The sequence below is a fragment of the Triturus cristatus genome, chromosome 7 (assembly GCF_964204655.1).
Source record: "Triturus cristatus chromosome 7, aTriCri1.1, whole genome shotgun sequence".
In the NCBI taxonomy this organism is placed as follows: Eukaryota; Metazoa; Chordata; class Amphibia; order Caudata; family Salamandridae; genus Triturus; species Triturus cristatus.
In genome coordinates this window covers 28,985,514-29,013,265 of record NC_140590.1, presented here as the reverse complement: position 1 = coordinate 29,013,265, position 27,752 = coordinate 28,985,514, and the positions used below count along the sequence as shown (strand labels likewise).

Sequence of the window (27,752 nt, the reverse complement as noted above, 5' to 3'; positions counted from 1 at the left end):
GGGGCAAGCCGAACAACCATAAAACGTAGTGAAGTTCCAGGGGCACCCCTCTCAGGCTCACAGAATATTTCCCTTGGTTTTTCAGGAAAACCTATCATTAATGAAGTATCACAGCCTCTTCCACTTACGATTGGTCCCTTGACACGAACTACAGATTTATTGCTTACTAAATCATGTCCAGAAAACCTGTTAGGTATAAAAACCTTGAAAGCTCTAGGAGCTATAATATGTTGTTCTCCGGAAGGAGTAAGATTGTTTTTACGTGATTTCAAAGGGCACTATGTGTCCCGAGACATGGATCACCGACTGCAGACTTTACCCACACATTTATGGGCACAAGGCCCTACAGATGTTGGTTGCATGAACATTACACCATATCGAGTCACACTAAAGACAGGTGTGGTACTACCACGAATGCGACAATATAAGTTACCCCCAGATGCTGTAGTGGCTTTACTGCAAATCATTGACGAGCTTATTACCCAAGGAGTGGTTGTGGAAACCGACTCCAATGTATGTAATTCCCCGATAATTCCGATTCTTAAACGAACTGATCCAAAGGCCCCGCCAGTATATCGATTGGTTATTGATCTGCGTGAATTAAATAAATGCATTGTACCACAATACCCCGTAGTCCCGGACATTCCTTCATTACTGACAGCCATTGATTCCGAAGCAACATTCTTTACTGTAATTGATCTCAAAAATGCTTTTTTCAGCGTCCCAATAGATCCGGAAAGCCAATACTTGTTCGGATTTAGTTTAAATGGACGAAGCTTTAAATTCACACGCGCACCTCAAGGATTCACAGAAAGCCCCAGCATCTATAGCCAAGCACTGAAACGAGAACTTGACAGTATCCACATGCCAGTTAACACTGCCCTGCTTCAATATGTCGATGATCTGCTGATCACCGCTCGAAGTGAACCTGAATGTGAAAAAGCATCACTAACGGTTTTGCAATTCCTAGCCGACAAGGGGCACAAGGTGTCCCCTTCTAAGCTGCAATTCTGTGTCCAGCAAGTTGTGTACCTTGGTCACTCGCTGTCCAAGGAGGGAAGACAGCTTACACCTGATCGCATCCAGTTAATTGATAACATGCCGATACCCAAGACACAAAAGGAGGTGCGGGCTTTTATAGGCCTCACTTCATACTGTAGGCAGTGGATCCCTCAATATGCATTTCTAGCAAAACCACTCATTCAGTTGACAACACAGGAGGCGGCCACATCGACTGTCCTCCCTTGGACTCAGGAACATACACAAGCCTTTGAATGCTTGAAGAAAGCTTTATGTCAAGCACCTGTTTTAGCAACACCATGTTACAATAAACATTTTACACTCTTTGTTACAGAACGCGAAGGTACTGCTTTGTCAGTACTCACACAGGAACAAGCAGGATCACACAAACCATGTGCTTATTTTTCTAGTACATTAGATCCCGTAGCTCAGGCTTTGCCTGCATGCCTGAAATCAGTGGCAGCAACAGCTTTAGCAATCAGACAAAGCGATGCCATAGTGTTAGGACATCCATTGACAGTACAAGTACCACATGCAGTAGAGGTTCTTGTGAACCGAACGCAAACACAACACTTGACCATAGCAAGACTTACCGGTTATGAATTGACATTGTTTCAGCCACACATAGAAATCAGACGTTGTAGTACATTGAATCCTGCCACACTTTTGCCAGTAAACGGAACAGACCCTCTAGCACATGATTGTATTGAAGTTATTACTATCACGACGAAACCCAGACAAGACTTGACAGATGTCCCATTGTCAGATCCAGACCTGACGTTGTATGTAGATGGTTCATGCATGAGAACAAGTACAGGAGAGTTAGTGGCCGCGTATGCAGTCACAACAGACACTGAAGTCATTGAAACAAACTGTATAAATACCTTGTCAGCTCAAGCAGCAGAGCTCATCGCTCTGACCCAAGCCTGTATTCAAGCCACAAATAAGAAAGTCAACATATACACTGACTCACGTTATGCATTCGGAGTTGTACATGACTTCGGCGTGCTGTGGCGAGAGAGAGGTTATTTAACTTCTCACGGTGCCCACATTCAGCACGGACCTCTTATTCATGCCTTATTAGATGCAATACATCTACCCACTGCAATATCGATTATGAAATGTAAAGCTCATACGAAAGTTACTGATGTCATTTCTCAAGGCAATGATCTAGCTGACAGAACAGCTAAACAGACTGCTCAAACTCACACAACTGACATGACAAAGACAATAGTTCCGACACCAACACATTGCATGACGGTTAAGGATCCCGCTCTTGACGTAATTGACATACAGACACATGCTACACCAGAAGAAATAAAGAAATGGACTGAATTAGGAGGGATCCAAACGGATCAAGGATGGATGACGAAGGAGAAATCTGTATGGTTTCTTCCTGACTCTATGGTCCAAGTCATCATTAACACAATACATAGTCCAGCGCACCTAAGAGAGAAAGCTATGCTAGATAGTATTCAACACATTTGGTTCAACAAACATTTACGAGCAGCAGCTAAGCAAAAAGTCCGTACCTGCATGATATGTTGTCAGTTTAACCCAGGTAACAGCATTCCCGTAGAGCAGGGCGGATTTCAGCCTCCTGATCACCCTTTTGAAGTCCTCCAGATGGATTATATCCAGATGGAACGATGTCGAGGATTCAAATATGTTCTCGTAGTTGTCTGTGCTCTTTCCCGTTGGACCGAAGCCTACCCAGTTTCAGATTACACTGCCCCGACTACTGCTAAACAGTTAGTTCGAGAATTCTTCCCACGGTACGGTTTACCACGTGTTGTTTACTCAGATAACGGCCAGCCGTTCTCATCCGAACTGATGAAACACGTTTCACTTTTGTTAGGCTATCAATGGAAGTTTCATTGTGTCCGACACCCCGAGGCAGCAGGTCTCGTGGAACGACATAATCAAACTCTGAAAATTAGATTGTCCAAAATATGTAGAGAGAAAGGTGTCGATTGGGTAGTAGCCTTACCAGTTGCACTCTTTTACATGAGAATGGTAGCGCACTCTCGAACAGGGCTATCCCCTTATGAGGTGATCTTTGGCAGACCACCAAATATGTGGGGGACGCCTATACCACGCAAAATAACTGATGTTGACTGTAATATGCTGACAGATTACCTGGCTTCCTTGATGTCTGCACTACAATCTTGTCGTTCACAGGTAGCTGCAGCCTTTCCCGACAACACCGAGGTGAAACCCCATGACGTAGTCCCCGGGGACCTGGTGTTAGTGCGAAATTTTGACCGAAAGACTCAGCTGGATCCTAGGTGGAAATCGCCTCAACTTGTACTGCTCACCACGAGGACAGCCGTGAAGATCGAAGGCCGCAAGGGCTGGTTACATTCCAGTCATATCAAGAAATTTCATGGACTACCGTCTGATGTAAATGTCACACCTCGCGCGTCTTCACCTATTGACTCAAAGCTTCCTTTGGTTGAACAAAGTGACAAGGAACTATACAAATTAAAATTAAGGTCTAGTAAGTCAGACAATTTGATTGTTTAAGTCCTCTCCAAGGTGAATCGGTCGAATTTGTCTCTGACATCTATCCCTTAGACCTGAATAGAGAAAGAAACCGAAAGATGAAGTTGAAAAAACATGCGTACTGTAAATCACTGCGTAGTCATTGCACAGTGACATTATTAATTTTGTTTTTCTTAAGTCTTCTGATCATTTCTGCAAGTGTACTGTTGCACATATATTACCCTATTTCTAAACATGTTTACAATGTTACTGCTGAACATTCTTTTAGTGAATTACCCCCGCATGAGTTGTCCTATAGATTTGCGCTGCGCAATAACACTTTCATTAGTATGTTACATCATTCCCATCAGACTAGTAATGCTACCAATTGTTGGATATGTGGCCGACTCCCTCCCTATCAGAATTATAAGGGAATTCTGCCCCTCTTTCCATATCCGTTTACACACAATGGCTCCTGTGGAGCATGGTTTAGTTTAATTAATTCCTTAGATTCAAACTCAGTAGTTTATCAAGACAATTGGGTATGGGGAAACCTGAACCTAGTTTTACTCAAAGTCTGCTACCCTGACAAGGAGGGACTTCCCAAAAGAACAGGAACTGATCTAGAAAATGAAGTGTATGGATTAGGGAATTTTACGCTTAATCTCATGATCCTGAATGTTGAATCCGAAGCTGCACCAATTTTGCCCGCTATGTCAGTGTTTCCAGTTAAAGGTGAATTGTGTGTAAGAAAGAATGGTTCCATACATATGGGCCATAGTAGATGCACCACTGTAATAGAATTCAGTGATCAAGGCAAGTCTACATTTAGAGCTTCTCGCCATTCCTACTTCGTATGTGGTCAGACTGCATATATACGTCTGCCTCTAGATTGGGATGGTACCTGTTACATTGGATTCCTTTTGCCACCTGTTTTCTTAGCTCCTCCTGATTACCATAGAAATACTCATTTAGTACACAATAGAGAACGGAGAGATCTCCCAATTGTCGATTACACTGAGACGGCATGGGAAAAATATACAGATTTTAATAAAGGTCTCTTTCCCTATATAGGTACAGTCACCAATAGTAAGCTGATACGTAGATTAACCAGGACTCTTGAAGCCGTAGTAAATGAAACTATTTCCGCCTTAGGCAACTTGACAGAGGAGCAATCCGCGATGAGGATTGTTGTCCTTCAAAATCGTCTTGTCCTTGACGTCATCCTGGCCGATAGGGGCGGAGCTTGTAGGGTCATCGGATCAAGTTGCTGCGTATTCATCCCAGAAAATTCGCCATCTGTATATAAAGCTATAACTCGCCTTCATAAGATTGTAAGCCAGATACACCAGAATCCAGGCACCTGGACTTGGTCAGGTTGGTTTTGGAGTGTATTGTCGGCCTGGGGATGGAGGGTCCTATCCTTCCTAGGTATTGGCCTTCTCATACTATTCAGTTGCTGCTTATGCCTACAATGTGGACCAGCGATTTGTGGTCTGTGTGCCACATCGTGTATTCCACCACCAAGATTTCATTCATCCCGGAAGAAGAAAGAAGAACAAATGATGCTATATGAACAGATCGATGGATTGATGAAGATTGATATCTCCTAAGGGCCAGTAGGGGACAAGGAGGGAATGTGGAAATATGGATTTTTATGATCAGTTATGTCCCCTATCTTGGACCCCAACGGTTTCATGTATAAGTCACAAGTACATGTATGTTCCCTCCAGTTCCAGTTATGAAGACGCAAATACATGTGCGTCCACCGTCAATATGTCCTCTTTCAGATCAGCCATGAATGGGCCGGATATTCTATTCCTAAGTATGAAAGGCCACCGGCTTTATATGGTTCATTTACTCCATTTTACAGTCCAGGCGAGTAGGCCCTGATTCTGCCATCAAGCCTTTTCCTGCCTTCTGCCTCTGAAAGCTCCAGTCTGAAGCTTGCATCTGTATCCGTGAACTTTGTCCTACTCCCTGCGCGGCTAACGGTGCCTGACTCGACCTGTCTGCCTGCCAAAAACTGTATTTCACCTTCAAGATTATCTGCTCCGCTCCTCATCCAATGCATTCCTGTCTAGTAGTTTAAGTAAACATTCTTCCAGCTACTGAGCAAAGGGCCCGGCTTCTCTGTCTTTATGCAAGTAATTCATAGCCCTGTTACCATGGAAGATTTCTGCCCTTGCATCTCATGTAGACACTTAGACGCTTGTACACGCACTCACAGTCAGTATAGAATAGATTTTGTTCGAGAGACCTTTCCTTTTGGATAACATAGTTCTTTAAACATAGGATGTTAGATATGATTTGGGATTAGGTTGACTTGACCCCCCAGACTTCTGTCTCCACATGTAGATCTAAATGTCAAGTCCCCTTCACCCCCTAGTTACACGTCAATCACACGTCATGCTGCTGCGCGCGCATCTCTGCCAAGTATTTTTGCTGACATTGCGAAATTCTTTCATGGAACCACCCATTTGTGACATCACATCTAATGACGTTTTCTAGTTACGCCTAGTTACACCCATTCTAGTTACGCATGTATGTCTTTTATCTCTGTTATCAACTGTTACTCCTCCTGCATCTGTTTCACTGTAATGCCTCTTCTATAAAAACGATTACCTGTCAATAATGTATTGCCCCTTCACTTCCTGAACCTCCGTGGTGATGGAATATGAAGACCACAATTCGAATTGTCATTGGAATAAAGCCCGTTCCGAACCTCTAATACCACGGATTCTGCCTCTTATTTTACTGAGCTATTTTTATTAATTTTCCGCATCAAATTAAGTACCGGTAATTAAATTATTTACCACAGGATTCACAGTAGTTCATACAATTAAGCGCAAACTCGTGCACTTTGAATAAATGAAAGAGATCCATACCTCAATTCCACATTAAAGAAATGCAGAGTGAAACTTTAGAAAAGAACTCTATCATGCTTTGCAGAGATATAAAGTTCTTCCGAAGATCCTTAATATACAAGAAAGACATATAAAACAGAATATAATTCAGTGAAATCTTTGTACTTATCAAACACATTTTTCATTAAATCATGTTTCCTATCTCTTATTTGATCAGAATCCTCCCTTTGGAAATGTAGCTTGTTATTTTGTTTAAACTCGTCTTGATCCCTTCTCCACAAGCTGCTCTTCCATTGGCTCACTCTAAAGGGGGGACGCACCATATGTGGGGAAGCATTTCATTGGGTAAACCAGCAGGATTGACTTTGTCAGTTCTGCACAATTCGTGTCTGTCAGTTCACAGTGATAACAGTGATGCAGTCTGAGTGCCAGCGCAACACTATCCGAGGCTAGTGGCCAGACTTGAAGTCCGGTCCGCCCTCCACAGCGTTTGATCACACTGGTGGTATGTGGTGGCAAACGGCAGACACGTTATAGATGGAGCCTACTCCTGCTCTGCCGCGAGCTCCATCCTGTCTTGGTTCTGATGTTAGCTGAGATGATTGTGGATCGAACACCCAGTCTAGAGTGACCATTCCAACTCAACGTGTGGTGGGGTCATACCCTTGAAGGACCACCATGCCATTCTTGAAGGTCTCCTGTGAAACGCTCCTCTGACATGCTGGGAGAAGACTTTAATAGGAGAACACTCCTCTGACATGCTGGGAGAAGACTATATAGGAGGACGCTCATATGACATGCTGGGAGAAGAGTATATAGGAGAATGCTCCTCTGACATGCTGGGAGAAGACTTTAGAAGAGAACGCTCCTCTGACATGCTGGACGAAGACTTTATAGGAGAACACTCCTCTGACGTGCTGGGAGAAGACTTTATAGGAAAGCGCTCCTCTGACATGCTGGGAGAAGACTTTATAGGAGAACGCTCCTCTGACATGCTGGGAGAAGATTTCATAGGAGAACCCTTCTCTGACATGCAGGGAGAAGACTTCAATAGGAGAATGCTCCTCTGACGTGCTGGGAGAAGACTTTATAGGAGAGCGCTCCTCTGACATGCTGGGAGAAGACTTCAATAGGAAAACGCTCCTCTGACATGAAGGGAGAAGACTTCAATAGGAGAACGTTCCTCTGACATTCTGGGAGAAGATTTTAATATAATGCCCCTGACATGCTGGGAGAATATTTTAATATAACGCTCCTCTGACGTGCTGGGAGAAGATTTTAATATAACGCTCCTCTGACATCCAGGGAGAAGACTTCAATAGGAGAGCGCTCCTCTGACATGCAGGGAGAAGACTTCAATAGGAGAATGCTCCTCTGACATGCCAGGACAAGACTTTAATAGGAGAACGCTCCTCTGACATCCTGGGAGAAGACTTCAATAGGAGAACGCTCCTCTGACATGCTGGAAGAAGACTTTATAGGAGAACACTCCTCTGACATGCTGGGAAAAGTCTTCAATAGGAGAACGCTCTTCTGACATGCTGGGAGACTTCTTTATAGGAGAGCGCTCCTCTGACATGCTGGGAGAAGACTTCAATAGGAGAACACTCCTCTGACATGCTGGGAGAAGACTTTATAGGAGAACGCTCCTATGACATGCTGGGAGAAGAGTATATAGCAGAATGCTCCTCTGACATGCTGGGAGAAGACTTTAGAAGAGAACGCTCCTCTGACATGCTGGACGAAGACTTTATAGGAGAACACTCCTCTGAGGTGCTGGGAGAAGACTTTATAGGAGAGCGCTCCTCTGACATGCTGGGAGAAGACTTTATAGGAGAACGCTCCTCTGACATGCTGGGAGAAGATTTCATAGGAGAACGCTCCTCTGACATGCAGGGAGAAGACTTCAATAGGAGAATGCTCCTCTGACGTGCTGGGAGAAGACTTTATAGGAGAGCGCTCCTCTGACATGCTGGGAGAAGACTTCAATAGGAAAACGCTCCTCTGACATGAAGGGAGAAGACTTCAATAGGAGAACGTTCCTCTGACATTCTGGGAGAAGATTTTAATATAATGCCCCTGACATGCTCGGAGAATATTTTAATATAACGCTCCTCTGACGTGCTGGGAGAAGATTTTAATATAACGCTCCTCTGACATCCAGGGAGAAGACTTCAATAGGAGAGCGCTCCTCTGACATGCAGGGAGAAGACTTCAATAGGAGAATGCTCCTCTGACATGCCGGGACAAGACTTTAATAGGAGAACGCTCCTCTGACATGCTGGGAGAAGACTTCAATAGGAGAACGCTCCTCTGACATGCTGGGAGAAGACTTCAATAGGAGAACGCTCCTCTGACATTCTGGGAGAAGATTTTAATATAATGCCCCGGACATGCTGGGAGAATATTTTAATATAACGCTCCTCTGACGTGCTGGGAGAAGATTTTAATATAACGCTCCTCTGACATCCAGGGAGAAGACTTCAATAGGAGAGCGCTCCTCTGACATGCAGGGAGAAGATTTCAATAGGAGAATGCTCCTCTGACATGCCAGGACAAGACTTTAATAGGAGAACGCTCCTCTGACATGCTGGGAGAAGACTTCAATAGGAGAACGCTCCTCTGACATGCTGGAAGAAGACTTTATAGGAGAACACTCCTCTGACATGCTGGGAAAAGTCTTCAATAGGAGAACGCTCTTCTGACATGCTGGGAGACTTCTTTATAGGAGAGCGCTCCTCTGACATGCTGGGAGAAGACTTCAATAGGAGAACACTCCTCTGACATGCTGGGAGAAGACTTTATAGGAGAACGCTCCTATGACATGCTGGGAGAAGAGTATATAGCAGAATGCTCCTCTGACATGCTGGGAGAAGACTTTAGAAGAGAACGCTCCTCTGACATGCTGGACGAAGACTTTATAGGAGAACACTCCTCTGAGGTGCTGGGAGAAGACTTTATAGGAGAGCGCTCCTCTGACATGCTGGGAGAAGACTTTATAGGAGAACGCTCCTCTGACATGCTGGGAGAAGATTTCATAGGAGAACGCTCCTCTGACATGCAGGGAGAAGACTTCAATAGGAGAATGCTCCTCTGACGTGCTGGGAGAAGACTTTATAGGAGAGCGCTCCTCTGACATGCTGGGAGAAGACTTCAATAGGAAAACGCTCCTCTGACATGAAGGGAGAAGACTTCAATAGGAGAACGTTCCTCTGACATTCTGGGAGAAGATTTTAATATAATGCCCCTGACATGCTCGGAGAATATTTTAATATAACGCTCCTCTGACGTGCTGGGAGAAGATTTTAATATAACGCTCCTCTGACATCCAGGGAGAAGACTTCAATAGGAGAGCGCTCCTCTGACATGCAGGGAGAAGACTTCAATAGGAGAATGCTCCTCTGACATGCCGGGACAAGACTTTAATAGGAGAACGCTCCTCTGACATGCTGGGAGAAGACTTCAATAGGAGAACGCTCCTCTGACATGCTGGGAGAAGACTTCAATAGGAGAACGCTCCTCTGACATGCTGGAAGAAGACTTTATAGGAGAACGCTCCTCTGACATGCTGGGAAAAGTCTTCAATAGGAGAACGCTCTTCTGACATGCTGGGAGACTTCTTTATAGGAGAGCGCTCCTCTGACATGCTGGGAGAAGACTTTAATAGGAGAACACTCCTCTGACATGCTGGGAGAAGACTATATAGGAGAACGCTCCTATGACATGCTGGGAGAAGACTATATAGGAGAATGCTCCTCTCACATGCTGGGAGAAGACTTTAGAAGAGAACGCCCCTCTGACATGCTGGACGAAGACTTTATAGGAGAACACTCCTCTGACGTGCTGGGAGAAGACTTTATAGGAAAGCGCTCCTCTGACATGCTGGGAGAAGACTTTATAGGAGAACGCTCCTCTGACATGCTGGGAGAGGATTTCATAGGAGAACGCTTCTCTGACATGCAGGGAGAAGACTTCAATAGGAGAATGCTCCTCTGACGTGCTGGGAGAAGACTTTATAGGAGAGCGCTCCTCTGACATGCTGGGAGAAGACTTTATAGGAGAGCGCTCCTCTGACATGCTGGGAGAGGACTTCAATAGGAAAACGCTCCTCTGACATGAAGGGAGAAGACTTCAATAGGAGAACGTTCCTCTGACATTCTGGGAGAAGATTTTAATATAATGCCCCTGACATGCTGGGAGAATATTTTAATATAACGCTCCTCTGACGTGCTGGGAGAAGATTTTAATATAACGCTCCTCTGACATCCAGGGAGAAGACTTCAATAGGAGAGCGCTCCTCTGACATGCAGGGAGAAGACTTCAATAGGAGAATGCTCCTCTGACATGCCAGGACAAGACTTTAATAGGAGAACGCTCCTCTGACATGCTGGGAGAAGACTTCAATAGGAGAACGCTCCTCTGACATGCTGGGAGAAGACTTCAATAGGAGAACGCTCCTCTGACATGCTGGAAGAAGACTTTATAGGAGAACACTCCTCTGACATGCTGGGAAAAGTCTTCAATAGGAGAACGCTCTTCTGACATGCTGGGAGACTTCTTTATAGGAGAGCGCTCCTCTGACATGCTGGGAGAAGACTTCAATAGGAGAACACTCCTCTGACATGCTGGGAGAAGACTTTATAGGAGAACGCTCCTATGACATGCTGGGAGAAGAGTATATAGCAGAATGCTCCTCTGACATGCTGGGAGAAGACTTTATAGGAGAACACTCCTCTGAGGTGCTGGGAGGAGACTTTATAGGAGAGCGCTCCTCTGACATGCTGGGAGAAGACTTTATAGGAGAACGCTCCTCTGACATGCTGGGAGAAGACTTTATAGGAGAACGCTCCTCTGACATGCTGGGAGAAGATTTCATAGGAGAACGCTCCTCTGACATGCAGGGAGAAGACTTCAATAGGAGAATGCTCCTCTGACGTGCTGGGAGAAGACTTTATAGGAGAGCGCTCCTCTGACATGCTGGGAGAAGACTTCAATAGGAAAACGCTCCTCTGACATGAAGGGAGAAGACTTCAATAGGAGAACGTTCCTCTGACATTCTGGGAGAAGATTTTAATATAATGCCCCTGACATGCTGGGAGAATATTTTAATATAACGCTCCTCTGACGTGCTGGGAGAAGATTTTAATATAACGCTCCTCTGACATCCAGGGAGAAGACTTCAATAGGAGAGCGCTCCTCTGACATGCTGGGAAAAGTCTTCAATAGGAGAACGCTCTTCTGACATGCTGGGAGACTTCTTTATAGGAGAGCGCTCCTCTGACATGCTGGGAGAAGACTTCAATAGGAGAACACTCCTCTGACATGCTGGGAGAAGACTTTATAGGAGAACGCTCCTATGACATCCTGGGAGAAGAGTATATAGCAGAATGCTCCTCTGACATGCTGGGAGAAGACTTTAGAAGAGAACGCTCCTCTGACATGCTGGACGAAGACTTTATAGGAGAACACTCCTCTGAGGTGCTGGGAGAAGACTTTATAGGAGAGTGCTCCTCTGACATGCTGGGAGAAGACTTTATAGGAGAACGCTCCTCTGACATGCTGGGAGAAGATTTCATAGGAGAACGCTCCTCTGACATGCAGGGAGAAGACTTCAATAGGAGAATTCTCCTCTGACGTGCTGGGAGAAGACTTTATAGGAGAGCGCTCCTCTGACATGCTGGGAGAAGACTTCAATAGGAAAACGCTCCTCTGACATGAAGGGAGAAGACTTCAATAGGAGAACGTTTCTCTGACATTCTGGGAGAAGATTTTAATATAATGCCCCTGACATGCTCGGAGAATATTTTAATATAACGCTCCTCTGACGTGCTGGGAGAAGATTTTAATATAACGCTCCTCTGACATCCAGGGAGAAGACTTCAATAGGAGAGCGCTCCTCTGACATGCAGGGAGAAGACTTCAATAGGAGAATGCTCCTCTGACATGCCGGGACAAGACTTTAATAGGAGAACGCTCCTCTGACATGCTGGGAGAAGACTTCAATAGGAGAACACTCCTCTGACATGCTGGGAGAAGATTTCAATAGGAGAACGCTCCTCTGACATGCTGGAAGAAGACTTTATAGGAGAACGCTCCTCTGACATGCTGGGAAAAGTCTTCAATAGGAGAACGCTCTTCTGACATGCTGGGAGACTTCTTTATAGGAGAGCGCTCCTCTGACATGCTGGGAGAAGACTTTAATAGGAGAACACTCCTCTGACATGCTGGGAGAAGACTATATAGGAGAACGCTCCTATGACATGCTGGGAGAAGACTATATAGGAGAATGCTCCTCTGACATGCTGGGAGAAGACTTTAGAAGAGAACGCTCCTCTGACATGCTGGACGAAGACTTTATAGGAGAACACTCCTCTGACGTGCTGGGAGAAGACTTTATAGGAAAGCGCTCCTCTGACATGCTGGGAGAAGACTTTATAGGAGAACGCTCCTCTGACATGCTGGGAGAGGATTTCATAGGAGAACGCTTCTCTGACATGCAGGGAGAAGACTTCAATAGGAGAATGCTCCTCTGACGTGCTGGGAGAAGACTTTATAGGAGAGCGCTCCTCTGACATGCTGGGAGAAGACTTCAATAGGAAAACGCTCCTCTGACATGAAGGGAGAAGACTTCAATAGGAGAACGTTCCTCTGACATTCTGGGAGAAGATTTTAATATAATGCCCCTGACATGCTGGGAGAATATTTTAATATAACGCTCCTCTGACGTGCTGGGAGAAGATTTTAATATAACGCTCCTCTGACATCCAGGGAGAAGACTTCAATAGGAGAGCGCTCCTCTGACATGCAGGGAGAAGACTTCAATAGGAGAATGCTCCTCTGACATGCCAGGACAAGACTTTAAAAGGAGAACGCTCCTCTGACATGCTGGGAGAAGACTTCAATAGGAGAACGCTCCTCTGACATGCTGGGAGAAGACTTCAATAGGAGAACGCTCCTCTGACATGCTGGAAGAAGACTTTATAGGAGAACACTCCTCTGACATGCTGGGAAAAGTCTTCAATAGGAGAACGCTCTTCTGACATGCTGGGAGACTTCTTTATAGGAGAGCGCTCCTCTGACATGCTGGGAGAAGACTTCAATAGGAGAACACTCCTCTGACATGCTGGGAGAAGACTTTATAGGAGAACGCTCCTATGACATGCTGGGAGAAGAGTATATAGCAGAATGCTCCTCTGACATGCTGGGAGAAGACTTTAGAAGAGAACGCTCCTCTGACATGCTGGACGAAGACTTTATAGGAGAACACTCCTCTGAGGTGCTGGGAGAAGACTTTATAGGAGAACCCTCCTCTGACATGCTGGGAAAAGTCTTCAATAGGAGAACGCTCTTCTGACATGCTGGGAGACTTCTTTATAGGAGAGCGCTCCTCTGACATGATGGGAGAAGACTTCAATAGGAGAACACTCCTCTGACATGCTGGAAGAAGACTTTATAGGAGAACGCTCCTCTGACATGCTGGAAGAAGACTTTATAGGAGAACGCTCCTCTGACATGCTGGGAAAAGTCTTCAATAGGAGAACGCTCTTCTGACATGCTGGGAGACTTCTTTATAGGAGAGCGCTCCTCTGACATGCTGGGAGAAGACTTCAATAGGAGAACACCCCTCTGACATGCTGGGAGAAGACTTTATAGGAGAGCGCTCCTCTGACATGCTGGGAGAAGACTTTATAGGAGAACGCTCCTATGACATGCTGGGAGAAGAGTATATAGGAGAGCGCTCCTCTGACATGCTGGGAGAAGACTTTATAGGAGAACGCTCTTCTGACATGCTGAGAGACTTCTTTATAGGAGAGCGCTCCTCTGACATGCTGGGAGAAGACTTTATAGGAGAACGCTCCTCTGAAAAGTGTGTGCAAGGTGTAGTAGGGTGCAGACAACAGGTGCACATGCACCTCTTCTGTGTGAGTGGGGATTGTTTGTAAAGAGCTGCAGTCACCTGTGTTGTTGCTGTTCTCTCTGTAACAGAGACATGAGCTGTCATGGCCCAGGCTGTACCTGTGTCGTGCGTTAGTGGAGCCTGAGGAACACTTTTTACTATAAAAACACAGTCAGAGGTCGGGAGGGAGCAGGTCTCAAGCGGGGGAGAGCAGGGTGCATAGAAGAAGCATAGCAGAGTGCAAGGGGGAGTGCAGGGTGCAAGGAAGGAAGCATAGCAGAGTGCAAGGGGGAGTGCAGGGTGCAAGGAAGGAAGCATAGCAGAGTGCAAGGGGGAGTGCAGGGTGCAAGGGAGGGCTCATAGAAGAGGGAAACGGGGAGTGCAGGGTGCAAGGAAGGAAGCATAGCAGAGTGCAAGGGGAAGTGCAGGGTGCAAGGAAGGAAGCATAGAAGAGTGCAAGGGGGAGTGTGGGGTGCTGGGGAGGAAGCATAAGAAAGTGAAAGGTGGAGCAATGCAGGATGCAAGGGAGGGAGCATAGCAGAGTGCAAGGGGGAGTACGGGGTTCAAGGGAGGAAGCATAGGAGAGTTAATGTAGGAAGGTGGAATCTGACTGCATGGTTGCCCCCACTTTTTTCCTGGTGTTTTGATGGTTTTTGACTAGTCTGGCTGGGATCCTGCTATCCAGGATCGCAGCCTATCTGCTTACTCCCTTAAACGACATGGTGTGCACATTCGGTGCACTAGTGATTGGATACTGTGGTGCCTTATAAGTCCCTAGTATATGGCACCTTAGGCACCAAGGGCATAGGTACTTCACAGGCCTACCAGGGGCTGAAGCATGTATTATTCCACCCCTGGGAAGCAGACTAAATCTGACACCACAGGCCTGCTACTGCAGCCTGGGTGAGGTGCTGCTAGCACTCCTCACTGAGATATAGGTTCACTATATCTCTCCTGCACACACATTTAAACCTATCAGCCACCCCTATAGCAGGCCCTATCAATCCTGAGGGCAGGGTGCTTGGTTACCATGTGAGGGGGTGCCTCTGCCTGAGCAGGGCCCCTCTGCAGCTCTCAGAGTCCATTCTCTGGGGCTGTTTGTGAATGCGGTCAAACCATGTACTCTTAAGTGCATTATAATCTCACGGTTAATGCTAACTTTGGAATGGCTGCATCAAAACATGTCGTGTTTGGTGTCAACCGCTTTGGAATCATACCCCCACACCAGTAACTGGTGTGGGAGTATGATCCCACCCTTCTAGAGGGATAGACATGTACCTACTGTGGAAACACGGTAGAATCCTGAAGAGCCCTGGCATCACAAAATAGATGCCACCAGTTACAGACACTGGGCTGCCCTCCGGTTGAAGACCGAAACTCGCAGTGGAGGAGGCTCAACAATAGGTATCTTGTCACAGGGAGGTGTGACCACCTCCCAGACAGGGTTTAGTGTATTGGGGCTGGGTGGGGGCACTCCTAGAGTGCTTTGAAGTCCTGCACTGGGGGAGCAGTAGGCTCCTCTGTGCATACACCAGTTCAAACCGGCTCAGGGGCTACCTGCCCCTGCTCTGGCTCGAAACTGGACAAAGGGAAGTGGGTGTAACCATCCACTCCCCTGGCCCCTTCCATAGGAGGGGTTATAGAGCTAGCCCCTCCATTCCTTCTAGTATAAGTTAGGGAACCCTTGCCATTGCAAACTAGATATCCCTGGATGACGCTCTGAAGAAGAATCCTGGACCTTCGACGTTCCACTACCTCTGGAAGACTGAAGAATCTCCCTTGGAGTCAAGGAGTGACTCCCCTGCTTGGCAGGCACTAAAACTTTGCATCAACGGTCGCAAACTTTCCCGTTCCTGCCATAGTCCGAAGTCCCTGCAGCCCAGGAAGAGGATTTCCTGACTTCTCTAAGGCCATCGTGAGTCCCCAGTGACGCGGAGGCAAGTAGACCCCACGAGTGATGAGGAACCGCAATCCCTGGGTACCGTACACTATTTTCGAGTGCAACCCCTTCACGACGTTCTACGAGCTTGTGCATTGGACCCCGTATGGTCCAAGCCTCCAGCAGGATTTCCACCGAAGATCAGAGGCCTAACAAGTCCCGAGTGACCGTGGGCCCCTGTTGAGTGAATCCTCCCGAGGCGTCTTCGCGATCCCTTGCCGGTTGGCTTGTAGACTTTTCTACAGTTCCAAAGGGCTCTCCTGGTTGCTCCAGGCCTGCCCTGACTTACCCTCACTGGGTGAGTCCCTCAGACCTTGCTGGTCTGCACCGCTGACTTTTTGTCCTTTCCTCGAGACTTGCTGTTACCAAGGCTTGTTGGCTCCAATCTGGTCACCGACACCGCAGTAAGCTGCAGACTTTGTGGGACACGCCGAATCCAGATCCTGGTTGTCATTGACGCCTCCTGGACCTCGTGGCTGAAGAGTCAAGACACCCGTGATCACCTGAAATCACCCAACGATTGTGGGCATCCACCATCCGTGCCCCAGGTCACTGCCAAGTGACTTTGAACACTGTCTCCTCTGCTTTCAGGTCTTCTTTCTTCTGAGTCCAGCCTTGGATTCCACCGGACACTTCTCCTGTCTTCACAAGCAGCAAGTCTTCTTTGGCTCCCATTGAAAACAACGCCGCGACCTGACACCAAAAGACACCTATGCACCCGGCTTCCCTGGGTGAGGTAACTCCAGCACTACAGTGCTACTGTGTGTGTTGGCTCTAGAACTACTTACCCTGTAAGTGACTTACTTGTAGACTCTACCGAAGTATCCTGAAACCTTAAATTTCCAACCGCGACTTGCTCCGTAAAAGTCAATTGGGATCCGCGCCTGTGTTCTCACACTGCATGCGTCTCCCGTGGTTCCTTTACTTACCTGCCTTGGGTGGATTAGTGAGACCCCAGCGCTTCTGAAGGCCCTAGGCCTTGTCTCCTCTCAAGTCGTTATTCTTAAGTCTCTATTTTAGTATATGGTCTGGTACGCCCCTAGGGCCCCAGCCATATTTGTGCTTAACTTATTGTGAAATATTGATTTGTGCATGTGTTCCTGACTTCTGATCTCATAAAGAGATTAGTAGAGTGTGTCTAGAAATAAATACATATATATTTGATATATATACCTGTGTGGCGTCCTTTCATTTGGTAATTCAAGAGATTATAAGGTAAAACAAGCTGCTTTACATTCCTCAGAGACTTAGCCTGACGGCTGCTCTCCACAGCTACCACTAGGATAGCTTTCTTTAAAAGGTTGTCTTTAAACCTATCTACCAAGAGTCGAATTGGACTGGTGCAAGGTGGCCACTATAACTAGTGAACAGCATATACCAGGCCAACTTCTCACAGTTAAAGGCAGGATGCAAGTGAGGGAGCATAGCAGAGTGCAACGGGGAGTGTAGGGTGCAAGGGAGGGAGCATGGCAGAGTGCTAGAGGGAGCAGTGCAGGGTGCAAGGGAGGGCGCATAGCAGAGTGAAAAGGGGGAGTGCAGGGTGCAAGAAAGGAAGCATGGCAGAGTGGAAGGAGGGAAGTGCTTGGTGCTAGGGAAGAAGAATGGCAAACTGCAAGGGGGAGTGCAGGGTGCAAGGGAGGGAGCATGGCAGAGTGCAACGGGGAGTGCAGGGTGCAAGGGAGGGAGCATGGCAGAGTGCAAGGGGGAGTGCAGGGTACAAGGGAGGGAGCATAGAGTGAAAAGGGGGAGTGCAGGGTGCAAGGGAGGGAGCATAAGAGTGCAAGGGGAGTGCAGGGTGCAAGGAAGGAAGCATAGTAGTGTGCAAGGGGGAGTGCAGGGTGCAAGTGAGGGAGCATCAGAGAGTGCAAGGGGAGTGCAGGGTGCAAGGTAGGAAGCATAGCAGAGTGAAAAGGGGGAGTGCAGGGTGCAAGGGAGGGAGCATGGCAGAGTGCAACGGGGAGTGCAGGGTGCAAGGGAGGAAGCATAGCAGAGTGAAAGGTGGAGCAGTGCAGGGTGCAAGGGAGGGCACATAGCAGAGTGAAAAGGGGGAGTGCAGGGTGCAAGGGAGGGAGCATAAGAGAGTGCAAGGGGAGTGCAGGGTGCAAGGAAGGAAGCATAGCAGAGTGCAAGGGGGAGTGCAGGGTGCAAGGGAGGGAGCATGGCAGAGTGCAAGGAGGGAAGTGCTTGGTGCTAGGGAAGAAGAATGGCAAACTGCAAGGGGGAGTGCAGGGTGCAAGGGAGGGAGCATGGCAGAGTGCTAGGGGGAGCAGTGCAAGGTGAAAGGGAGGGAGCAGAGCAGAGTGAAAAGGGGGAGTGAAGGGTGCAAGGAAGGAAGCATATCAGAGTGCAAGGGGGAGTGCAGGGTGCAAGGCAGAAAGCATAAGAGAGTGCAAGGGGAAGTGCTGGGTGCTAGGGAAGGTGAATGGCAAACTGCAAGGAGGAGTGCAGGGTGCAAGGAAGGAAGCATAGCAGAGTGAAAGGTGGAGCAGTGCAGGGTGCAAGGGAGGGCGCATAGCAGAGTGAAAAGGGGGAGTGCAGGGTGCAAGGGAGGGAGCATAAGAGAGTGCAAGGGGAGTGCAGGGTGCAAGGAAGGAAGCATAGCAGAGTGCAAGGGGGAGTGCAGGGTGCAAGGGAGGGAGCATGGCAGAGCGCTAGGGGGAGCAGTGCAAGGTGAAAGGGAGGAAGCATAGCAGAGTGCAAGGTGGTGTAGGGTTCAAGAACGAGTATCTCAGATGCAAGGGGGAGCAGCCCGGGCTCAAGATTAATCTCTCATGTGCCTGGGATCGTGCACTGAGCTCAGAAGCATCAGGTGCAGCACAGGGGGACACGGAGAGCAGGTCACCATCTTCTCCACCATACCCTCCTCCATCGCAGTTCCCTCGGAGCCTCGGAGGTTTAGACACTATTAACTCCTTGGTGCTCCAACATAAAACAACATGAATAACAAACTGTTCGTTTCTCATGGAGATTCTCTCATTTCCAGGCGCTGAGGCATAGAGATGAAGCAGTTTATGAGAAGATAAACAGGTAAAAAAGAAACATTTTGCTTCCTTACACTGTCATTATGTTATGCAAAACGTGTGTTTTTTCACCCTGGAAGCTGCCATTCAATAATGTTTATAATTCTAAAGATGTCAGCAGCGTGACACCGGTACACATCTTGAATCAAATATATCGCCCACCCTACCATCGTGCACTTAGCCCCCACCCTTCTTCTGCAAATCATGGGGAGTTCAACCGCCAAATAACAGTTTGTCTGAATCTCCTCTGGATCAGATTATCAAGTCTACACTCATCAAAGGGGTGTAATGGTTCAACCAAAGGGGTGTTAAATTCTCTAGGCTGAGAGATGTGTGACTCTCTACCCATACTTACCGTATAATCCAACGTGGTCAATCATTGGCCCCGGACATGTCCCTGATAGTATTATTATAGCCATCGCCTCCCATACCTTTCTCTAACACATGTCTAGAAACATGGGTTCCACTGTCTACCAGTTTCTGGGTACCACCAGTGTCGGAGGCGGGATCAGTTGGTAAATCAGCTTCCATATCGGGCTGCCCATTGCTAGCCACTGACCTGGCTTAAAGGTCAAGACCACAAACACCAGACCCTTTGGGACCAGGTGGGCCACCCCCTCTCCTTAGCCACTAGGGCATCCTTCTAGAATACCTTTAACTTGAATTATCTCATCCAGTTTTGAAAAGCCCTTTCCTCTTACCCATCCCTCCAACACAAACCATCTCTTCTTGGATATATTTTCCTAAGCCTGCCCAGGGTTAGACACCTTTCTGACCTAAACCACTTCTCTCTCTCTTATGTTGCTACACTCTTAATACCTATATCGCTACGCAGCCGCCCCCACTTTTCAAAGACAGTTTTCTCACCTAAGAGTGATCCTCTTCTTCACATGAACTTCAAGATGGGCACAACTTTCCCTTTTTTGAGACTTTATAAAAAAATAACATCGAGGGTTTGATGCTGGCCGGCCTCATCAGCGGACAGTTAGTCAAATGTTGTATTTGGTGAAACTAACATCTTTCCCCATGGGGTACACCAAAGTTGGCTTTGCAGTTCCTCAAGATATGGTTGATGGTACTGCCATGCTGCTGTGACCCTTCATTCACCAAGTCTCCCACGATCGTAACTATGGCACGGTGGTGGGCCTCAGAATATCATCGCCGGAAACATTGACGTGAAAATTATTGACTGTACGACATCGACTGCCACTATATTGTCATTTACACGTATATAGGTAACTATGGATTTTCTATTCCCACCTTGACATCTACCACCCTGAATATACTACCAGGACAAGTAAAGCTTAAAAGTACATATCTAGCCTCTAGGCTGTCCAGGACCTACCCCAGGGGAGACTTATATGTGTTTAAAAGGAAGCTCATTAAATATGCCAAATGGCTATGAGCCAATCTAATAGGTTTTAAGGCGAGAGCACAAGCACTTTAGCACTGGTTAGCAGCGGTAAAGTGCACAGAGTGCTTCAGGACAACAAAAACGAATCAAACAAAAATGGAGAAGTGAAGGCAAAAGATTTGGGGTTAACCCTGCAGAATGGGCCAAGTCCAACACCACCTGATCAAATGTAAGTTGAGGTCCATGCACTGTTTTCATATAGGACAGTAGTAATTGGACCTCAGTCTCTTTGCCTTCATTATGTATCGCCACCGCATCTCCTGGCTGCAACAAAGCTGAACCTGAGCTCACCGTCTGAAAAAAGAATAAATAAATTAGTAAGCACCAGAGTAAAAATAGGCAGAATGTAAAATCACAAGCATACCATCAGGGCCTGGAGCATTGCTCCCTGTATTACACATCTATCTCTTTCTGGATAATATCCAATATCCGGGAGCCGCCTTGTTTCTTTGACAGTCTACCTTTCAAGGACCCTTTTCCCAATGAATACCCCGACCCTGGAGTACAGACAGTTTTTCGGTCACCTCTTGTGTGAAGACCAAGGGGTTCTGGTAGATAAATGTGCACTTTGCCCATATTTAAAGTAATGCTGAGGCAATCACCTCTGATTGATGATTCTGGGTAGTTGTGGCAATTTGCATTTTCCACTCAGATTAGTCCAGCCAAGGTCTTTGTTATGAGGTACTAGAAGGAAGGCGAGGTGGAGCAAGGAGGCTCCTGTCAGCAGAGGTCGAAACAATGGCACACAGGAACGGGAAGCTTCCCTACATAACTACACGTGTCACACAGGCTCCACGGACATCTTCTACACATTCAGAAAGACATCCATGGCCCACACAGTGTGTGAAGGACCACGCTGTAAGGTACTGGCAGATCGATTAAAACAAGGAAGAGAGAGGCCACTTGGAGATTCTCCCTGGCAGGAACAGGTAGAAGCCTGCTTGGTCATCACAATCTTGATCTCTTCCACCACTGCCAATCTTCTACAGCCTGGTGAGCTGACAGAATGCCCACTAAGAAAGTAGGGTGGACATGTTTTTCCCCTTCCAAGAAGAGAGTTCTTGCTTTGGGCCTCAATCTGTGTCAGTAAGATGCCTCCAGTGTCCATGCATGATTGTCATGTGTGCTGAGGAGGCAATTAAAAATATACATCTCGCTGTGATGGACTCAAGGCAGGGTGCATTCTCTCGAGAGCCATTCAAGAGATGTCTCAACATGTGCTACCCTTACTAACCACTTTCCCAGATAAAGAGGTGGATGTTTGTTTGTGAGGCTCTTTGGGGTAGGAGTCTGCCCAGTGTGAACTTCAAGGGGTTGGGGCCTCTTGGGGGCGTTGAGTCGACAGAGTGCAGGAAGTGACTCTGTAGGAAGTGACTCTGTAGGAAGTGACTCTGCCCACATGCTCTGCCACAAAAATCAGTGTGAAAACAACAGGCTTCTGTTGTGCATGGAGGCTTCACACCCCATGTATTTGAGCTGAAGACAGATTCTCACACCTCATGGAACAATGAGATGGATAAAGTCTTGAGGAAAGACAAATCGCCAGTCGACTGACCTAAAATGGCAGTAACACTTTCATAAGACAATTGATAATGGGAGAGGGAATGACCCAAAGCCCCTCTCTTTATAGTTTGAATGTCTTTCATCTGAGCTCTGATAGACTGCCAAAGAGTCATTCGTGTTGAATATTCACGATTTTTCTTAATTGAAAGTTTCGTTTTTACCCTGGATTTAGATATATCAATGATAGAATATTTGAATATTTGGGCTTGTGGAACACTACTGAAGGATATAAAGTGAATCTGGTGATAAATCATCCCTCAAAATACACTAACTTGATGCAGGGCTCTTATAAGTAAGCCCATTAAAAATAAGAAGATGTGCTTTAATTGGTGTATTGGGATGGTGTGAGGAGCATGGTCAATAAAGAAAAAAGGAAAAACGGTGAAGGAGAAAATTATTAATGCGGAAAATAGTTAACAAGTCAAAGAATATGACAACCATTGATGTTAACTGGCATGTTAGGTTTAGTTTGGAAATATATTTCATTTAAGATAACTTTATATTAAAAGTGCACAGGCATGGGGTCCGATTCACAAAAGTAAACTGAGACGAAAGTATAACTTCATGAAGTTCGGTATTCACAAAGGGCAGTAAAGTTTGACTTTTGTCGCAGTTTAACTTAAGTTTTGGTCTCAAGTTTAACTGAGACATGATTTTAGTCTCAGTTAAACTTAAGACCAAAACTTAAGTTACACTGCGACAAAAGTCGAACTGTAGTATTTGTAAGTGCCCTTTGGGCCCGATTCACAAAGGCAAACTGAGACAGGCATAAGGAGTGATGCAGTACAATAAATACCGGCCACAACATGCATTGCTGGAGTCGCGTCGTACTTGCAACACGACTCCAGCAATGTGTACCTTTCGGCCCATCATATGTGTCAGAATTCCTAACGCATCTGTCAATCCTTGCGCTATGGTGCGCTGTATTGTAAATACGGCACATCCATGGTGGCACATAGGTATCGCAGGCTGGCGCAGGGAAACGGACACATCTCTGCAGATGCGTCAGTTTCTAGTAAATCTGCCCCACTGTTTTTAGCTTTGAGTTACAAACGAGTGAGGAGGCCCCTGCCCGCTCCATCGATTTGTTAATATGAAAAAAGATATAGAAACTCCTTATAATCAGGACAGGGATAGAAGGAGAAATAGATTGCTGGAAGACCTAATGTCAGTGAGAGCGCAGAGTTAAAGGACGGCTGGCCTTCATGTATATGTCGGCATTACTAAACTCGGCATTGTAATACCGCAAGACAGAGAGAGAGTTTTGGAATAATTGGTGAGGGATTAATGGAATTTGATGGTGATTCTCTCTGGCATGATGTGCACCACAGATGCATTTGATAATGATTAACTATTATAAAATACCAACGTTTGTGTCTTGCCGTGGTTTCCTCTGTCTTTTGCCTTTGACCTCCTGCTTTTTGATCCTGTGCTGAATTTCGTTTTTGCTGGTTTTAAGACTGTGCGGACACCTTACCACTGCTGACCAGTGCTAAAGGGCATGTGCTCTGTATCTAAACTCTGATGGTAATCGGTTTCTCTATAATTGGCATATCTGATTTAGCAGTAATTCCCTAGTACAGTGCACTGGGCTGCCAAGGGCACATGAGCCAAATGCTACTAGTGGGCCAGCAGCACTGATTGTGCCACCCACATGAGTTGCCCTGCAACAATGTCTCAGACCTACCACTGCAGTGTTTCTGAGTGTAGATTTAAACTGCCATTTCAACCTGGCAAGGGCACCCACTTGCTAGGCGCAGACCTTCCCTTTTATTACATGTAAGGCCCTTTTATTACATGTAGGGCCAAGGTAGCCCCGTGGGTAGGGTGCAGTGTATTTAAAAGGTAGGATATGTACTGTGGTGTTTCAGATGTCCTGCTAGTGAAAAGCTGCTAAATTCGTTTTTCACTATTGCAAGACCTATCTCTCCCTTAGGTTAACTTAGGGATTGCCTTGAAATATCTTTTAAGTGTAATTTCTAGGGGTGGGCGGAATTTGCGGAATTAACCTTCGCAAATTATCGCGAGAATGTTTAAAATTATCGCAAACAAGCAGAAATATCGCGAAGATGCGGAAGTTTTTTTCCGGCATGTTCGCGCGATTTTCTGCATGGTTGCGGGTCGCCAACTTACCCATGTGGCTGCTTGCGGGCGCGGCCATCTTGTTTTGAGTTGTTCTCGCGGTGCATGATCGCGAGAAGAAAGACGTGATCGCGCGACGCATGACGTCACTGCGGGCGCGAACTGTCGCGAGACAGCGCAAATGGCTAAAAACAATACAACATCTCATGGAGAACGCGACCGGATCAAGAAAACTTGTCGGCGAACGCAGGGATTCAGGTAAGGCGATCGCGCGCGCGCGAGAATGTATCATTTTACAGCGCGAGCAAGAAACAAATTATCGCCAAGCTGCGGAAACCGGAATTTTTGACATTTTCGCGCTCTCCGCGGAACGCAAAAATGTCAAAATATCGCAATTTCCGCGAACGGAACGAAATTTTTGCCCAGGCCTAGTAATTTCCCACTAGGAGCAGGTGGAAAATGAAGTTTGTTGTCTCTAGACTCACAGTTTAAAAATACACCATTTAGTCAAGTTCATTCTTAAACTGTAGGTCTAAAAATGCCATTTTTAGAAAGTGGCTGTTTTTTACTTTAACTATTCTGTGCCTGTCTCTGAATACACGTCTGGGTCAGGGTGACAGTTGGGCTCTTGTGCATTCTCTCTAGACAGTCATGCAAAGTGAGCTGAGGTGTGCCTTGCATACCTTGATGGCCCATCACCAGGCTGATGGGCCTTCTTGAGCTAGATAGGTGGGAGGAGTTGAAACTGACACCTGAATAGGGCTGTGCCTGTCCTCACACAAAGAAGACTCCACCACCTGGAGTGTGTCTGGAGCCAGGGCAGGGAAGGGCAAGGTCTTGTGCACTAAAAAGACTTCCCTTTGAATGTTGCTGACTTCAAAGGCTGAAATGGGTATAAGTACTGGACCTTTGACACCATACACTCAGAACACTTCTGGATTTAGGACTGTCTGAAAAGAAGAAGAGCCGTGTTGTTGTCAGGAGGGGCTGTCACTTTGCTGTTTGCTTTTCTGTGCTGGCCTGCTGCCTGCTGCTTCTGTACTGGGAGAGAAAGGACTGGACTTTGCTTTCTACACCCTACTTTCTAAGGCACTCCAAGGGATTGAGCTGAGCTTGCCTTCCATTGGAAGTCTCATGGCCATCAAAGACTTCACCTGCCAGCACCTAGCCTCCTCTGCTGAGAGCCCTGTCTTGCCAGGTGCTGCTAAATACAGTCCCTGGACCCTTGGAAATTAGTTCTGGTGCAGCAAGAAGAACAACTCGTTGACTCCAAGCGTCAGTTGGAAATGGCGCATCATTGCAAAACTCGTCGCATCGCTGCTGATTGCACCAGAGCGTGATACTCTCTCAATGCAGCAACTGCGACTTACAACGAAAGGCCCCAGTTTTTCATCACAGGGACTCTGAAGAACTGTCCCCTGCACCATGCATCGTCAGTGGGTGTTAACGGCTAAACGACTGCACTTCCTTAAGGAACTGATGCATCACTCCCAACAACGACCCATCACTTCCTCTGCGCATCACACTGTCTCTAAGCACTAATGTGCCAATGACCTGCATAGCAGTAAGAAAGACCGCATCACCTGGTTTTTGAATGCCTGTCCTCCCCTCCACCATGCACTGTCTTTGATTTTTGATGCATTTAAGGTACTCTGTCTTGGTAAAGTGCAACCATTGATATCTAAGAATTACAACATTATTTAATATTTGAAATATCATATCTTGACTTGTGTATGTTGTATTTTTGTTATTTTGATAAATATTGGTTTTGCTCTAAACTGGTGTGGAGTCCTTTTGTGGTGTTTTCACTGTGTTACTGTGTGTGCGTACAAATACTTTACACATTTCCTGAGGGGATAAACCTGACTGCTGTGTGCCAAGCAACAAGTGGGTGAGCAGGGGTTGTTCCTAGCATGTAACTTACTGACCCCGACTAGAGTGAGGGTCCCTACTTGGAAAGGGTGCATACCACTGCCAACCAGAGACCTCGTACTTTTCACCTGTAACACCAAGACATGTTCCGACGGGTTTATGGGAATCCAAGCATCCCTTTCCTTCTGTAAGTACAACTCACAGCAGGGGTGAGAGACACCTTTCAGTTTTCCTTTCCTCTGCAAAGGTCACAGTTTCCTTTGGGGGCTTGGGTAATCTACCCAGGGGTGAGTCCCAAAATATTAGGGTTGTAGTAGTGCTGGGTGACTGGACTGCTTTTATGGACATCACGTCATCAGACAGTAGATCTGTTTTTTACTGCGTTGTTGGTTTGTCTCCTTCACTTGAGGTCCAAGTTAAGTCTTAATTTCACATGTTTATGCTTCCTTTCATAATTTTAATTTGTTATATTATTACACATATTGGTTTCATTTCTCGCATTCACTCTGCTCACATTCTTGTAGTTATTATTAGTTTTTTGTTTCTTCTGTTCTTTGTCTTTGTTTTGTAAATTGTTGCACCATGTCGCTTCAACTTTGGAGAAAGCAACCTGGAAATCAGTTGAATATTCTGATTATTTGCATATGATTGTAAAATAAATATTGTGGAAGCATGCCTCAGTCAGCAGGAAACTCTCCTTGAGATCACAGATCAGATCTATTTATCTGAAAGTGTGCATTGTTAACTTGCTGTTTTTCTAAATCATTTTAGGCCATAATGCCGTGGTTCAGGGGAGCCTGCCCGCCAGAACAGAATGTGATGCCACAAGTAATGGGAGCATCTCTGCTGGCCACACAACCCAGAAAGACAAGATAATGCATCGAACATCTCCTGCTAATATTGCTTCATGATTCAATTTATGTTTTCATAGAGTTTGATTATAAACATATAATAATGTTTCAGACACCAGACGTCAACCAACCCTGCCTTACAATTGACATATTTCTCCATGAAAAAACTGTGACGGATCATGTTTTAATCAATGGTTTTGCTTCTTAACAGATAAGTATAATAGGAATTTTAAAAATAATTATATTGAACACAAACTCATCAAGCTGGTTGGTTGGTGTGGGCTTCCTGCAGTTCCTTCTGTCATGGAACCTTGTGTTAGAATGCCGCCATGGCAATCCTGGGGGGGGCATCCTGGGGCAGACAGGCATCCTGCCTGGGATGAGCTGCCGGGGTGGTCGTGTGCTGTTGTGTCTCAAATTAAACCACGGAGTCCTGGATATCCCTCCTGTCTCCTGCTGTTCTTTACAACATGCCTTTAGCAATGAGTGGCTCGAGCCGGTTTGAGCTCTGAACAGCACCACTCCGACCATTTGTACATTTCGGCATTTCTTCACCTCAGCCATGGAGCGGAGCAGTGCAGAACTATTTTCAGGCAAGTGCACCATTTCTTTAGGCAGTGCAGGACTATTTTCAGGAAGTGCTGCATTTCTTTGGGCAGTGCGGAACTATTTTCAGGCAAGTCCTGCATTTCTTTGGGCAGTGCGGGACTATTTTCAGGCAAGTGCGCCATTTCTTTGGGCAG

The 27,752-nt window shown here is 46.4% G+C and overlaps 1 protein-coding gene across 5 annotated transcripts in view; it reads left to right on the top strand.

Moving 5' to 3' along the window:
- Window positions 1–27,431, top strand: part of LOC146808731 (cell adhesion molecule CEACAM6-like) — a 457,492-nt gene extending 430,061 nt beyond the window's left edge. For all 5 annotated transcript variants that reach the window (XM_085615540.1, XM_085615542.1, XM_085615544.1 and 2 more), the window contains 2 exons: window positions 19,191–19,234; window positions 26,930–27,431. In XM_085615540.1, coding sequence (XP_085471666.1) covers window positions 19,191–19,234; window positions 26,930–26,936 — 51 coding nt within the window. In that variant the 3' untranslated portion in view covers window positions 26,937–27,431. The remainder of the gene's footprint in view (window positions 1–19,190; window positions 19,235–26,929) is intronic.
- Window positions 27,432–27,752: the final 321 nt, after the last annotated feature.